Here is a 14,713-nt window from a genome sequence, read left to right as displayed (position 1 = left end):
AACGTATTTTCTCTCCTAAGACAGATCCATGCGGGAAGTCAAATCACAGCAAAGAGTTGTTGGTTAGGTCTTAAAACGCATTCCCTTGCCAGACCAGGTGCAGTGGCTCACACCTGTAAGCCAACATTTCAGGAGCCTGAGGTGGGAGGATCCCTTGAGCCTGGGAGGTCAAGGCTGTAATGAGATGTGATTGTACCTCTGCACTCCAGCCTAGGTGACAGAGCTAGACCCTGTCTCAAAAGAAAAAAAAAAATGCATTCCTTTGGCAGATAGCTTGAGACTTTTCTCCCCATTTTAGGGGTAGCCTGACAAGCTCATTTAACAGAGAGGTTTTAAGATTTAACAAGCTTCGGATTGGGAATAATTTTTTTGAAGATGAATTTGTGTGTCTGTGTGCAGATCGTGTGCTGATTTTATAGATTAAAATCAGGGGACCATTTTATTTTTCTTACCCCGAAATCGTGGGTGGCCCTCTAGAATTGCTCCTTGAACTGCCTGAACCCATGCCCTGTTACTGAGAAAAATGAGGCATAGAGGCGTTAAATGATATTCTTTTGATCATTCAGCCCATATTTGTTGAGTACCTGTTATGTGTCTAAGGTAGGTTCTGGGGAATAAAACAGTGCCCAGAATATAATCTTTGTGCTCCAGGAGGTAGACAAATGAATAATTACAACAAAGTTGGGTAAGTTCTCATTTGGGAAGTGGAGGGCACAGAGGGACATATACTGTGTGATCACCTAACCCTATTTACTCCTTCTTGGTATTTTTTAAAAAGTTACGTTTGGCTTTCCAATATAATAACCAAGTAAAATGTAGCTGAACAAGTAGTTTTGGAGATAAGAGCATAAAAAAAATGGATGAGGCAAATTCCCTTAGTAGCCAGGAGAGGCTGACTAGGATGAGGAAGTTTTAGATGTGCCTTCATGGTGGGAGATGGACCTTGTCTTTGACATGAAAATCATCAGGACCAAAGTAACACCTTGCAAGTTTCCTTTGCTCAGTGGGAATCAAAAGTTACTTGGGAAAGATGAGTTGAGGTTAGATACCAGATATCATGGATATAAAGCACCTTTGAAAAACGATAGAAATCTTTTTCTAAAAGAAGAAAGAGAAGAAGCATCCAAGGGCTGCCTGGGCATGGTCAGGGATAGTGTGATAAGGGCTTTATTTGAGAGCATAAGGCATGGAGTTTTATTTTTAATCAAAGTTTCTACTGCTGAGAATCCATTTTGTTCACTAGATTCAGCCAGGTCAAAATTCAGACTGGGATTAAAAAAAAAATTTTTTTAAGGCTCTTTGAAGTTTCTGAAAAGAAGTCATAGAAATGTTTGTTTCAGAGATTTGACAAATTCATGAAAAGACTGCTGTGAAGCTTTGAAATATTTCTGACTGTTCCTACTGCCTTAACTAGTGCTGGTGAATTAATATTATGTGACAGAAATTGTATTTCCTATGTAGAACTAGAAAACATTTCTACCCCTTTTAGCTATGCTGAAGAAGGCATTAAAATGACATATATCCTACTTTTTTGCCTGCCTTTTAATCAACTTTTAGAAGTTTTGCTATTACCATATAAGTTACATGACTTTGGATACTGAAAGAAGCTGAAGATAATGCCCCACTAGAGAATTACTTTAGCCATCATTTTGACAGGTAATCGCTTTCTGTTGTAAATCACAGTTATGTTTTATGCTATAAACACCAGCAAACCAAATGAATAAGCAAATAATCAGCGGTTTGGCTTTTCAACCAAAAGAACTCTGTTAATTTCCTTGGATAATTATTTAGTTTCATGAACAGGCTCTTTTGATATCTTAACCTTTGTAAAGAACAATCTCATCTGGGCACGGTGGCTCAAGCCTGAAATCCTAGTATTTTGGAAGGCCAAGGTGGGCGGATCACTTGAGGCCAGGAGTTTGAGACCAGCCTGGCCAACATGGTGAAACCCCGTCTCCACTAAAAATACAAAAGTTAGCTGGGTGTGGTGGTGAATGCTTGTAGTCCCAGCTTCTCAGGAGGCTGAGGCAGGAGAATTGCTTGAATTTGGGAGGTGGAGGCTGCAGTGAGCCGAGATTGTGCCACCGCACTCCAGCCTGGGTGACAGAGCGAGACTCCGTCTCAAAAAAAAAAACAAAACTCAACAACAACAACAAAAGAACAATCGGAAATGTCAAATTGTGGGTTATAAGATGCTTTGTTATTTGCATGGTAAATTCACTCTGAAGCTTTAATGTGCGTCAGAATCAACTTGGATGTCTATAAAAATCCAGGCTTCTAGGCCTCTATGAAGAGAGATTCTTAATTCAATAGATCTGCAACATGCATTTTAAATAACTACCTCTGTTGATTTTCAGGACAAGGGTCTGTCGGTCACTGTACTTACTAGCTTTCTGTTGTTGTGTAACCAATTACCACACATATAGTGGCTTAAAACAGCGCACACTGATTATCTCATAGTTTCTGTTGGTCAGATGTCTGTGTATGGCTTAACTGGATCTTCTGCTGAGGGTCTCACAGGCTGAAATCAAGATGTCAGCTGGACTGCAATTCCATCTGAATGCTATGCATCTATGCTCACTCAGGTTATGGAAAGAATTCATTTATGGCTGTGTCCTGAGGGCCTTGGCGTCTTTCTGGCGGCCCACTGGAGGCCGTCCTCAGGTCCCAGAGGCCACTTGGCAGTCACCGCCAGGAGTCCCTCTCCACAGGCATTTCACAGCATGGCAGTGTGCTTCTTTTTGTTTGTTTGTTTGTTTTTTGAGATGGAGTCTGGCGCTGTCACCAGGCTGGAGTGCAGTGGCATGATCTTGTCTCACTGCAACTTCCTCCTCCCAAGTTCAAGCGATTCTCCTGCCTCAGGCTCCCAAGTAGCTGAGATGATAGGCATGCACCACCATGCCCGACTAATTTTTGTATTTTTAGTAGAGACGGGGTTTCACCATGTTGGCAGGATGGTCTCGATCTCCTGACCTCAGGTGATCCGCCTGCCTTGGCCTCCCAAAGTGCTGGGATTACAGGCATAAGCCACCGCGCCGGCCTGCAGTTTGCTTCGTTAAGATGAGTAGGAGTCTTTCTGACCTCGGGGAGGGTCGTTTCTCTTTTAAGGGATTTTACCTCTTTAAGTCAGGCCCACCGAAGATGGCCTCTCCTTTTATCAATCTGGGTTATTAATCATATGTGTAAAATCCCTTCATGACCTAATCACAGGAGTGAAATCCCATCTGGTTCATGGTCTTGCCCACGCTCAAGGAGAGGAGATTATAATGAGTATTGCACGTCATGGGGATGGGACTCTTGGGGCCATCTTAGAATGGTCCATAGCCATTCTTTTAGAAAGACAAAAATCACAGACCAGGCACAATGGCTCACGCCTGTAATCCCAGCACTTTGGGAGGCCGAGGTGGGGGGGTCACCTGAGGTCAGAAGTCCGAGACCAGCCCAGGTCAACATGATGAAACCCCATTTCTACTAAAAATACAAAAATTAGGCGGGCACGGTGGTGCATGCCTGTGATTCCAGCTACTTGGGAGGCTGAGGTATGAGAATCACTTGAACCCGCGAGGTGGAGGTTGCAGTGAGCCGAGATTGCACCACTGCACTCCAGCTTGGGTGACACAGTGAGACTCTGTCTCAAAAAAAAAAAAAAAAAAAAAATCACAGACTGCTAGGAACTTCTAGTGTGAGACTGGACTGACAGACACCGTCCCATAGATGTGGTTGGTACTTAATGACAATAAAATAAAAGTTAAGAATGCCAAGGGGACTCAAATGCAATGGATGTGTGTGGAAGAGAGCAGGAGATGAGTGCTGTGGGCCAGGTAAAGATGGCCTCGGGTCTCATTTTCACCTGTTTGTCCTAATCAGTCAAGGGAAGCTCTGTCATTTACCCTTTAGAAGCCTAAAGGGTAAGAAGAAATTCTAACTTTAGTGGTGATTTTAGTTTTTCCATAGACATCCAAGGGCCCTCAATATCTGCTGGAAATGGCCTGTTTATTCCTGCCTCCTAAAGAGTAGTTACTATCTCAATTTTTAAAATCTTCAGGCCAGGCACAGTGGCTCATGCCTGTAATCCCAGCACTTTGGGAGGCTGACGCAGGCGGATCACCTGAGGTCAGGAGTTTGAAACCAGCCTGGCCAACATGGTGAAACCCTGTCTCTACTAAAAATACAAAAAAATTAGCCAGGCGTAGTGGTGGGTACCTGTAATCCCAGCTACTCGGGAGGCTGAGACAGGAAATCTCTTGAACCCGGGAGGCAGAGGTTGTAGTGAGCCAAGATCATGCCATTGCGTTCTAGCCTGGGCGACAAAAGTAAAACTCTATCTCAAAAAAAAAAAAAAAAAAAAAAAAAAAAAAAAAAAATTTACTTTTAATTAAAAAAAGAACTTCAGTTAAAATGTATAATTTTCTGGGAAAAAAAAGTATAAAACCCAACAACAGAAGAAATAGAAAATCTAAATAATTGTCATGGAAGAAATAGAAAATGTGTTCGTTGTCCTTCAAAAAGTAACAGGAAGAGCAGTTCACAGGAGAATGTTACCAATCTCTAAGACATAGGTATTTCCTATGGTATTTAAACTGTTGCAAGACCAAACATATTTCCTAATTCTGTTTTTGAAATAAACATTATTAATGATATTCAAATCCAAGAAAGATTGAGTCTAAAATGAAATCAGCTTGGATGCAGTGGCTCATGCCTGTAATCTCAGGGCTTTGCAAGGCTGAGGCAGGAGGATTGCTTGAGCCCAGGAGTTTTGAGACTGCAGTGAGTTATGATAGCACCACTATACTTCAGCCTGGGTGACAGAGCAAGAGCTTGTCTCAAAAAAAAAAAAAAAAAAAAAAAGAAAGAAAGAAAGAAAAAATAAATAAATCATTGAGAAATCTTACTTGTGTATATCCATACAAAAATCCTAAATAAAACATTAGCAATCCAGTAGCACAGTTTAAAAATAACACATACACACACACACACACACACACACGCACTCCTGCCTGATCAAGGGGGCTTAATCCAGGAATTAGAGGACAGTTTAGCATTAGAAAACCTGTTACTCATCATCATATTTATAGAGATAAATGGTTGGTTATACTAAAAACACATTTGACAAAATACAATGCATTTTTCATTATAACTTCTAATAAAAATAAGATAAATATATACTTCCTTAATGTGATAAAATGATAAAATATATTTGGCTCAAACAAACGAAAACCCCAGAAATATGTTTAATAGGGAAACACTAAAAGCGTGCCCTGCCAAGCCAGAGATTTTCCGAGATGTCCACTACTGCCATTTTATCTACCATTATATTGAAAATACTAGTCAACACAGTTAAGCGATCAGAAATACCAAGTTTCAAAATTGGAAAGAATAGGTAAAATGATCACTTATTTTGTAGATGATACCATTGTGTACCTGGAAAATCTAAGATAATTCCCTAAAAAAAATCATAAAAAAGAAATATTCAGTAAGGGACAGGGTATAAAAATATTTTAAAAATCAATAGGATCCACCTATTTAAACAATAACCAGTTAGAGGATACACTGCATATAAAACAATTGTAAATAGATAAAGTAACTAGGAATAAACTTAATGAGAAATTTGCAGGATCTTTCTGAAGAAAACTTCAGTAAAATGCTGCTGAGTGACATAAAAATGACTTGAATAAAGGAAAAGTGTATCATGTTCTTGAAGAGGAAGTCGAATATATAAAGATGCTAATTCTTCCTAAATAAGTAAAAATAATATCTTTTGAAACAAGTTCATTTCAATATTCCTATGAAAAGTAAACTGTGAGTAGTAGCCAGGAAAAAATTGAAATGGAAGAATAGAGGAGAGGTATTCAGTCCATCAAGGTACTGGATTACCAACTGACCGGTATTGGGACGACTGAGTAATCATTTAGGACACAAGTTAACTTAATCAAGATCTCACACTCACATTAGGGTGACTTTTAAATGGATCAATGATCTTAAACATTAAACTGTAAAAGTAATAGAAGAATCAATGCTATGACTCATTTATAACTGAAAAATTGGTCTTTCTAATCATGACGGTAACTCAGAGAAGAGACTCATCAAATTGACTATGTGGAAAAAAATGTACACAGCAAAGAGCTATCACAAGCTAAGATAAAAGACCAACCAGTAATAGGCAAAATTATTTGTAGTTTATCGAGTAAGTAACTAAATCTCTAGTAAATAAGGAGCTTCTAATAATTGAAGAAAAGACCACAATCCAGTAGGCAAATGGTGAAGGATAAGACTGGACTGCCTACAGAAAAGGAAATACAAATGGCTGGCACTTACACACATGAAAGGCTGCTCAGGGTCACTCAGAATAAATTCTTCCGGAAACAGTTTTTTTGTGTGTGAGCCTACTATTTGCCAATAATATTAATAATATTGACCTTCTGGATATAGAAGGCAGTGAATCCCTACCTGCTACTCCCCAGAAAAAAAAAAAAAAAAGAGGCAGGGCATGGTGGCTCATGCCTGTAATCCCAGCACTTTGGGAGGCTGAGGCGGGTGGATCACTTGAGGTCAGGAGTTTGAGACCAGCCTGGCCAACATGGTGAAACTCCATCTCTACTGAAAATACAAAAATTAGCCAGGTGTGGTGGCACACACCTGTGATCCAAGCTACTCAGGAGGCTGAGACAGAATTGCTTGAACCCAGGAGGCGGAGGTTGCAGTGAGCTGAGATTGCAGTGAGGCTAGAGTGCACTGCACTCCAGTGACAGAGCGACACTCCGTCTCAAAAGCAAACCAACAAACAAAACAAAACAAAAAGATTTTTGCTTCATGGAGCTTACATTCTAGTGGAAATGCAAATTAAAGCTACACTGAAATGCTATTTTTAATCTATCAGATTGGCAAAAATCAGAAGTTTGACACCACACTCAATACAAAGCACAATAGGAACTCTCATACCTTATGTGTCAGAGGGTAAATTGGTACAACTTCTGGGATAGCTAATTTGGTAGTAACTATCAAAGTTACAAATACATAAGCCATTTGATCCAGCAAAATTATTCCTAGAAATTTATAGATTTACTTATACAGGAGAGAAATGATGTATGTACAATGTTTATTGCTAGAGGGTTTGCAATATCCAAAGATTAGACATAATAGAAAGAGGAGGCTGTTTACTTGATGATACATCCATGCAATGGAATACTGGGGAGTTGTAAAAAGAAATGAGAAAGTGCTATGTGGGAAGATGTCTAAGATATATTGTTAAGTATTCATATGCATATAGTATACATATATTTTCATACCAATTGGGTATGGTGTGAAATGTATATGTATATAGTAGACATATATTTTTTGCCAATTATGTAAAAAAGGACCAAAATAGCATATACATAATGAAAGTATAAATTATATGCACAATGTATATATTATATATACATACTCAGTATATATAGTATATACATATATAGTGTATTATACATATACAGTGCATATATTACATATATATACACATATAGAGTGTATATATGTAGCATGTATATACACACAAACGGATATACAAAAAACGAATAACCTGGACGGGCGCAAGTGGCTTACGCTTATAATCCCAGCACTTTGGGAGACCGAGGGGGGTGGATCACGAGGTCAAGAGATCAAGACCATGCTGGCCAACATGTTGAAACCCTGTCTCTACTAAAAATAGAAGAAAAAAAAAATTAGCTGGGCATGGTGGTGCACACCTGTAATCCCAGCTACTCTGGAGCCTGAGGCAGGAGAACGGCTTGAACCCGGAAGGTGGAGGTTGCAGTGAGCAGAGATTGTGCCACTGCACTCCAGCCTCGTGACAAAGCGAGACTCTTTCTCAATAAGAAACAAAAACAAAAACAAACCCCCCCCCCCCAAAAAAACTAATAACCTTGCTTACCTGTGGCAGAAGAAGAAAAGAAAGTAAGAAACTATGTGATGTGGTGGGAAGTGATTTTCTGGGAGACTGGGGAAGAGGGAGCCATTTTCCTAACTGTTCCTTCATAGTTTTAAAAATTTTAATCATGAAAGTGTATTCCTTATTCAGAAAATTAAATTTCAAAAATATTATTGAAGGAAAAATTTTCTAATTAAAAAAATGTACCAGGCCGGGCATGGTGGCTCGTGCCTATAATTCCAGCATTTTGGGAGGCCGAGGCGGGCAGATCACCTGAGGTCAGGAGCTCAAGACCAGCCTGGCCAACATGGCAAAATCCAGACTCTACTAAAAACACAAAAATTAGCTGGGCATGGTGGCATATGTCTGTATCCCAACTACTCAGGAGGCTGAGGCAGGAGAATCATTTGAACCCAGGAGGCGGAGGTTGCAGTGAGCTGAGATAGCACCATTGCACTCTAGCCTGGGTGACAGAGCGAGACTCTGTCTCAAAAAAAAAAAAAAAAATCCCAGAGAAGGTTCTACAGTATTTCTGTACCAGTGTTTGATCATCTTCATGGACAAGAAGCATCATTTTCTTGAATATACTATATCTCCCTTTCTGATTTATCTTCTTAAGCAATCACCCAAATTTCTCTTTAAATTTTAGGTCACCTTGGCTGGGCATGGTGGCTCACACCTGTAATCCCAGCAATTTGGGAGGCTGAGGCGGGTGGATCACCTGAGGTCAGGAGTTCCAGACCAACCTGATCAACATGGGAGAAACCCTGTCTCTAGTAAAATTACAAAATTAGCTGGGCATGGTGGTACATGCCTGTACTCCCAGCTACTCGGGAGGCTGAGGCAGGAGAATCACTTGAGCTTGGGAGGTGGAGGTTGTGGTGAGCCAAGATAGCACCATTGCACTCCAGCCTAGGCAGCAAGAGTGAAACTCTGTCTCAAAAAAAAAAAAAAAATTGTAGGTCACCTCGATTCAGGGCTTTGTATCAAAAGTAGAGAGGTCTATGAAACAAAAACTCAATTCTTAATATTAAAGCTAGAAAAACAAGACCGTGGATCTCAGGAGAATGAATGAGATGTCATGATATAGGAAATAAAGTTTCATCTTCCACCTTGAAGTCAGCTGAGGATAATATTAGAGGAATTTTATAAAGTCACACAGTCATGAGCAGGAAGACAGATTAGAATTCATCTAATTTGTAACTTTGCTTCTTGATAAAATTGTCCCTGAGATCAAAGACATCATTAATATTCTCCTTAGGGACATATTTCAACAAAATGTGATAGAATAAAATATTTGCAGTTTCCAAACAAAGATTCTTTGCTTGCTACTTGACATTCTTAAGTATGCTTCAGGTCTTTGTGCCCAGGACGTGGGGCAAGCAGTTGAGAGAAATGGGTGAAAGGTGTTAGAGAGGTAGGCAGGAAAATTAGAGAGGGTGGAAAGTCCCAAAATCGTTTCTAGAGGTCGAGCATGGTTCTCTTGCTACACTTACTACATTAGAATAAGCATGTCTCTTTTTGCTATTTACTAAATATAGACTAAAACAGTTCTCCTTCTTAAATAGCAGAGACCACGCAGAGGCTGCCTTTGGATGAAGTCCAGGAAGTGCTTCCCCCAATACCAGAACTATAAGTTACTTGCACAGTGTATCCATGAGATCAATATACACGGTGAGTGATTATTTGGCTTTATCGACTTTAGTCATTATAAACACAGATAGATTCAAGGGGGCACAGTTGAACCCCAACTCCATTTCTGTCTGGTAGGAGGTAGAAAATGATGAATTTGCAAAGTCAGTTCATATGAATTAGATGACATGAAATAAAATGACTATTTTCTCCAAGATCTAGGAAGGATCAGTAGATGGATCTCTTAGTTTTTTAAACTGCTCCTGAGATGTTAGCTTATCCCTTGACCCTGTTTTTCCTGGAGTTGAGCCATAATTTAGTTAGACTATGAGAAAATAGAGACTGAGATGTGTAAAGCAAACTGCCTACTCCTCGATATGGAAATAAAAACTTCTCTAAATGTAACATCTGATAATCTAAATTAATGCATATTGATTTCCATGTATTTAAGTCTAAATGTATGGTCAAAAGTGTTGAAATTTTTTTCATTCATTCATCAAATCTTCCTTAAGTAGCAATTATGTTAAAGGCACTAGGAATAGCCATTGTAGGGAGTATAAAAATAAGTAAAAAAAAGGGGAGGGAAACTAGCATTTATTAGTACCCCTCTTATTGTGCTTTGTGGTAATTGGTTATATCATTTACTCTTCAGAATACGTTGCTGGTTATCAGTCAAGGTACTATCAGGAAATTGATATTGTACTCAAATTGAATACTTTGAGAAGAGTTTAATGAAGGGCATATTAAGCCAGGATGTGGGAAAAACGAGAAGGGAGAATGCAGCACCCTGAGACAAGGAGTAGTGGGGCCCTGCTACTGTCTTTAAGACTAAAGGGGAAAGAAACCCAGAGAGACAGAGACAGAAGCAGACATGCACACACATGTACACACACACACACACACACACAAAATGTGTGAGGAGGGCTGTTTGACAGGAGCTGTGACATTTGCTCAAGGGACACTATAGCCTGCGGTCACCCTGAAAAGAGAGAATAACTATCCCAACTTTGGGAACTCTTATACACTGTTGGTAGGAATGTAAGCTAGTATAGCCACTATGGAAAACAGTAGGAGATTTCTCAAAAAACTTACACTAGAACTACTGTTCCATTCAGCAATCCCACTACTGGGCATCTACCCAAAGGACAAGAAATCACGGCAGGGTGCAGTGACTCACGCCTGTAATCCCAGCACTTTGGGAGGCTGAGGCGGGCAGGTTGCTTGAGCTTAGGGGTTTGAGACCAGCCTGAGCAACATGGTGAAACCCTGTCTCTACAAAAAATACAAAAATTAGCCAGGCATGGTGACATGTCCCTGAAATCCCGGCTACTGGGGAGGCTGAGGTGGGAGGATCACTTGAGCCTGTGGAGTTGAGGCTGTAGTGAACTGTACACTGCACTCTAGCTTGGGAGACAAAGTGAGACCATGTCTTAAAAAAAGAAAGAAAGAAACAGAAAAAGAAAATAAATCACTATAGCAAAGGGATACCTATACTCATATGTTTATTGTAGCACTATTGACAATAGCAAAGATATGGAATGGACCTAAATGCCCATCAACAGGTGAATGGACAAACAAATGTTGTCCATATACACAATGAAACATTTGCTGTAAAAAATGAAATCATGCCACATGCAGCAACATGGATGAGACTGGAGGTCATTATCTCAAGTGAAGTAAGCCACGGATGAAAAGGCAAATATCACATGTTCTCCACTTGTAGATGAAAGCTGAAAAAATTGATCACATGGAGGTAGAGTGGAAAGATAGAGAACAGAGACTGGGAAAGGTAAGTTGTGGGGAGAGGATGAAGGGAAATGGATTAAAGAGTACAAACGTACAGTTAGGTAGAAGGAATAAATTGAACATCTGAAAGCACAGTAGGGTGACTATAATTACACAAAAACGTATTGTACTTGGGCTACAGATATCCTAAACATTCTGACTTGATCACTAATCACTATGCATTATATGCATAGAACAAAAATTAGCAGGTACCCCATAAATGTGTACAAACAACCCCAACTTTGCCATCCTTTATTCCTCTAATGTGTTAGTACTCCCCCATTGACCAAACCCAGCCAGAGCCAGAGGGCACTAGAGCCCAGTGGAGGCAGTTATGTAAGTTGACCTCCCAGGGCACCAAGCAGGGTGGAAATGAGTAGAGGGCAGATCGGGAGAGACAGCCAAAGGGATCCAGCGTAGATGGCTCAATACGCCAAACTGAAACTAAGTGACAAGGATCTATCTGTATTCAAGATTAAAGAGAGGCGGGTCTCAGTACTTTGGGTCTCAATGCAACAGGGGTCTGCTGTTAGCTCAGAAATTCCTAAGTAACATATAGTGTAGTCATACGATTGTGTCAATGATATATTACTGGATATTATTATGCTTGAGACCTCTGATTCTGGTTCTTCATTCTGGGATGCTTATCTTTGCATCTGAAGGGTTCCTCTTTCTTTGTTCATTCACCAAATGATTTTTGACCACCTACTGTATGTTGAGAATTCTACTCATTGGCAAAAACAACAATGTAGTCGATAGAGGAATCAGATTAGAGAACCCCTAATTCCAATAAAGACTCAAGTAACATGACAGAGGGATTCACATGGGAAGAGAGGGCCTTGGGGAGCACAATAGAGAGACTCCTCCTTCAGAGGACATGATGCCTAGCGTTTAGATGTTCAATAAGGATTTGTCGAGTGAATGAATAAATCCCAATTTCTATGTCTCTGTGCTAGAATTATAGAATATTATAAGTGAAAGAAACTGGCATGAACACTTACACTTTCATTTGATAGACATAGAAAATAAACCAAACATACTGTAGCAGCAAATGTTAGAGGAGACTCTAGGTTTCCTTGGTCCTAGGCTGAGAAGTTTGTTATCACTGAGCACATTGTCTTCTTAGGGATATAATGGGGGATGCCATTGCATCACACAGAATCAGCCCTGGGGTCACCCTGAAAAGAGAGAATAACCATCCCAACTTTGGGAACTCTTATACACTGCTGGTAGGAATGTAAACTAGTATAGCCACTACAGAAAACAGTATGGAGATTTCTCAAAAAACTAAAAATAGAACTACTGTTCCATTTAGCAATCCCACTACTGGGTATCTATCCAAAGGAAAAGAAGTCATGGAAGGGTGCGGTGGCTCATGCCTGTAATCCCAGCACTTTGAGGGGCTGAGGAGGTCAGGTTGTCCTGACAGAGCCCTGAATCAGAGACTTGAGGACATTTTTTGGTGGTCTTATAAGGCATAGTTTTAATAAATGGTTTTAAAATTGTTTTCTACCAGTTCTAATTCAAGTAACACTTAACAAAATGTTTGTGTGAATAATATTTTTTGCTTTTATTTAAATCTTCAGAATATCCGTGGGCACCTTGGACTGAGCCCTTTGAAGAATACTCATAATTTTATTTTGTGAATGAGTAGACTGGAAAATGTTTGGGTCCAGCTGAGAATGCACAGTTGGAAAGCAGGAGGAATGCTGACTGGTTGATGAAAACTAGCTTAAGAGCATTCATTTGACCCATGAGATCAAGGGAACAAGAGTGTTTGCAAGAAGCCATTATGAGTCATGGAAAGCAAGATGATGAAACCCATGGAAACAGCAAGAGAATTCCTACTCTTTCTCTTCTTAAAAAAATCTATCACATACAGCACAGAATGGAGTCAAGATTTTAATTTTGAGGAACCAAAAAAAGGATCAAATATGAAAACGCTTTCTTTTATTGGGCCACATTGTAGGTGCTGATTTGATAATTTTTTCCTATGCAGATAGATTATTTCTATTTTGTAGATTATTTAAGAGGGTCTGGTTGTTTGTTTATACGTTTGTTTGCATTTATGAATCTTGCTGCCTTTTGGCACCAGGATGTTTTTAAAAAAATTCAAAGAGGCCGGGCGTGGTGGCTAATGCCTGTAATCCCAGCACTTTGGGAGGCCGAGACAGGAGGATCACAAAGTCAAGAGATCGAGATGATCTTGGCCAACATGGTGAAACCCTGCCTCTATTAAAAATACAAAAATTAGCTGGGTGTGGCGGCACGTGCCTGTAGTCCCAGCTACTCAGAAGGCTGAGGCAGAAGAATCACTTAAACCAGGAGGCGGAGGTTGCAGTGAACCAAGATCATGCCACTGCACTCCAGCCTGGCGACAGAGCGAGACTCTGTCTCAAAAAAAAAAAAAAAAAAAAAAAAAAAAAAAAAAAAAAAAAAAAAAAAAAATTTCAAAAATACCAAAATAAAACGAATTTAAATAAAGTACTTAAGTACTTAAATCTAACAGCAAAACGTTTCCTTTGATTCTTTTGGCTTTCATATTTGTTATAGCCATTATTAATGTCAAGCATAATTATAGTTATTAATGACAATAAAAAAGCACATATAGACAAGAAGGCAGCTCTTAACATTAAAATATAAAAATGCTTTTCCAGAGTTAAGGTGGAACTTAATCTCCTGGCCATCATTATATGGTTAAAATTGCTTATCTGAGTTGATTTACAGGGTTAACTGCAGGGTCAGATTTAATAATCAGTGATGGGGTTAAGGACATGCTACCCCAAAATATGGCACCTTGGCAAACTGAATGTTTTAAGCTGAAGGATTTGAGAAAATGGCAAATTTTAAGTGGAAATATTACTCTGACCTTCCTTTGCCACCTTTCTCCCCAGAAGCAGGTAATAAAACCTTTGCTGACCTTCCTCGAAAACACATCATAGGACCCTTATGTGAGAGGTGCTCTTCCTATATCCACAGAGGAAAGGCGGTTCCGTATCTCCCAAGACACAGGCACACAGAGGAGAATCTGAACAAATGGGCCCTGCTAAGTTTCCCTCCATTTATTCCTATTAGATCTAGTACTCCTTTTGCCTGATCATATTTCTCCAAGTCTCTCTCCATTCTTCATCAAACCTACTACTAAAAACACTCAAGTGTAACTGTTTCCTCTGATCTTCATTTCCTAGAGATAGCCTTTGTGTTATGTAGAATTTATTTAAATAAATCACTATGTTTGTCTCTGGTTAATCTTTTGTTATAGAGGATTCAGCTCCGAATTTAAAAGGGTAGAAGGAAAAGATATTTTTCCCTTCCTACATAAGCAATCTAACAGGCATGAATATTCCAGAGTTTTTTGTTTTTTTTTTTTTTCTGGTATTCGATTATTTTTTT

General features: G+C 39.5%; 1 protein-coding gene across 3 annotated transcripts in view; it reads left to right on the top strand.

The window, feature by feature from the left end:
• The window catches only part of TMEM156 (transmembrane protein 156), a 65,648-nt gene extending 51,900 nt beyond the window's left edge, over positions 1-13,748 (top strand). Inside the window, exons 6-7 of one of the 3 annotated variants that reach the window (XM_010365804.2) lie at positions 9,475-9,577; positions 12,907-13,748. In XM_010365804.2, the coding sequence (XP_010364106.1) occupies positions 9,475-9,539 (65 nt within the window). In that variant the 3' untranslated portion in view covers positions 9,540-9,577; positions 12,907-13,748. Of the gene's footprint in view, positions 1-9,471; positions 9,578-12,906 lie in introns of all 3 variants that reach the window. The other 2 variants (XM_010365803.2, XM_030923720.1) reach the window with 2 other exon arrangements.
• Positions 13,749-14,713: the final 965 nt, after the last annotated feature.

Source organism: Rhinopithecus roxellana, chromosome 2, assembly GCF_007565055.1.
Source record: "Rhinopithecus roxellana isolate Shanxi Qingling chromosome 2, ASM756505v1, whole genome shotgun sequence".
In the NCBI taxonomy this organism is placed as follows: domain Eukaryota; kingdom Metazoa; phylum Chordata; class Mammalia; order Primates; family Cercopithecidae; genus Rhinopithecus; species Rhinopithecus roxellana.
Note: the sequence above shows the minus strand (reverse complement) of the source record. Positions and strands in the feature narration are given on the sequence as shown.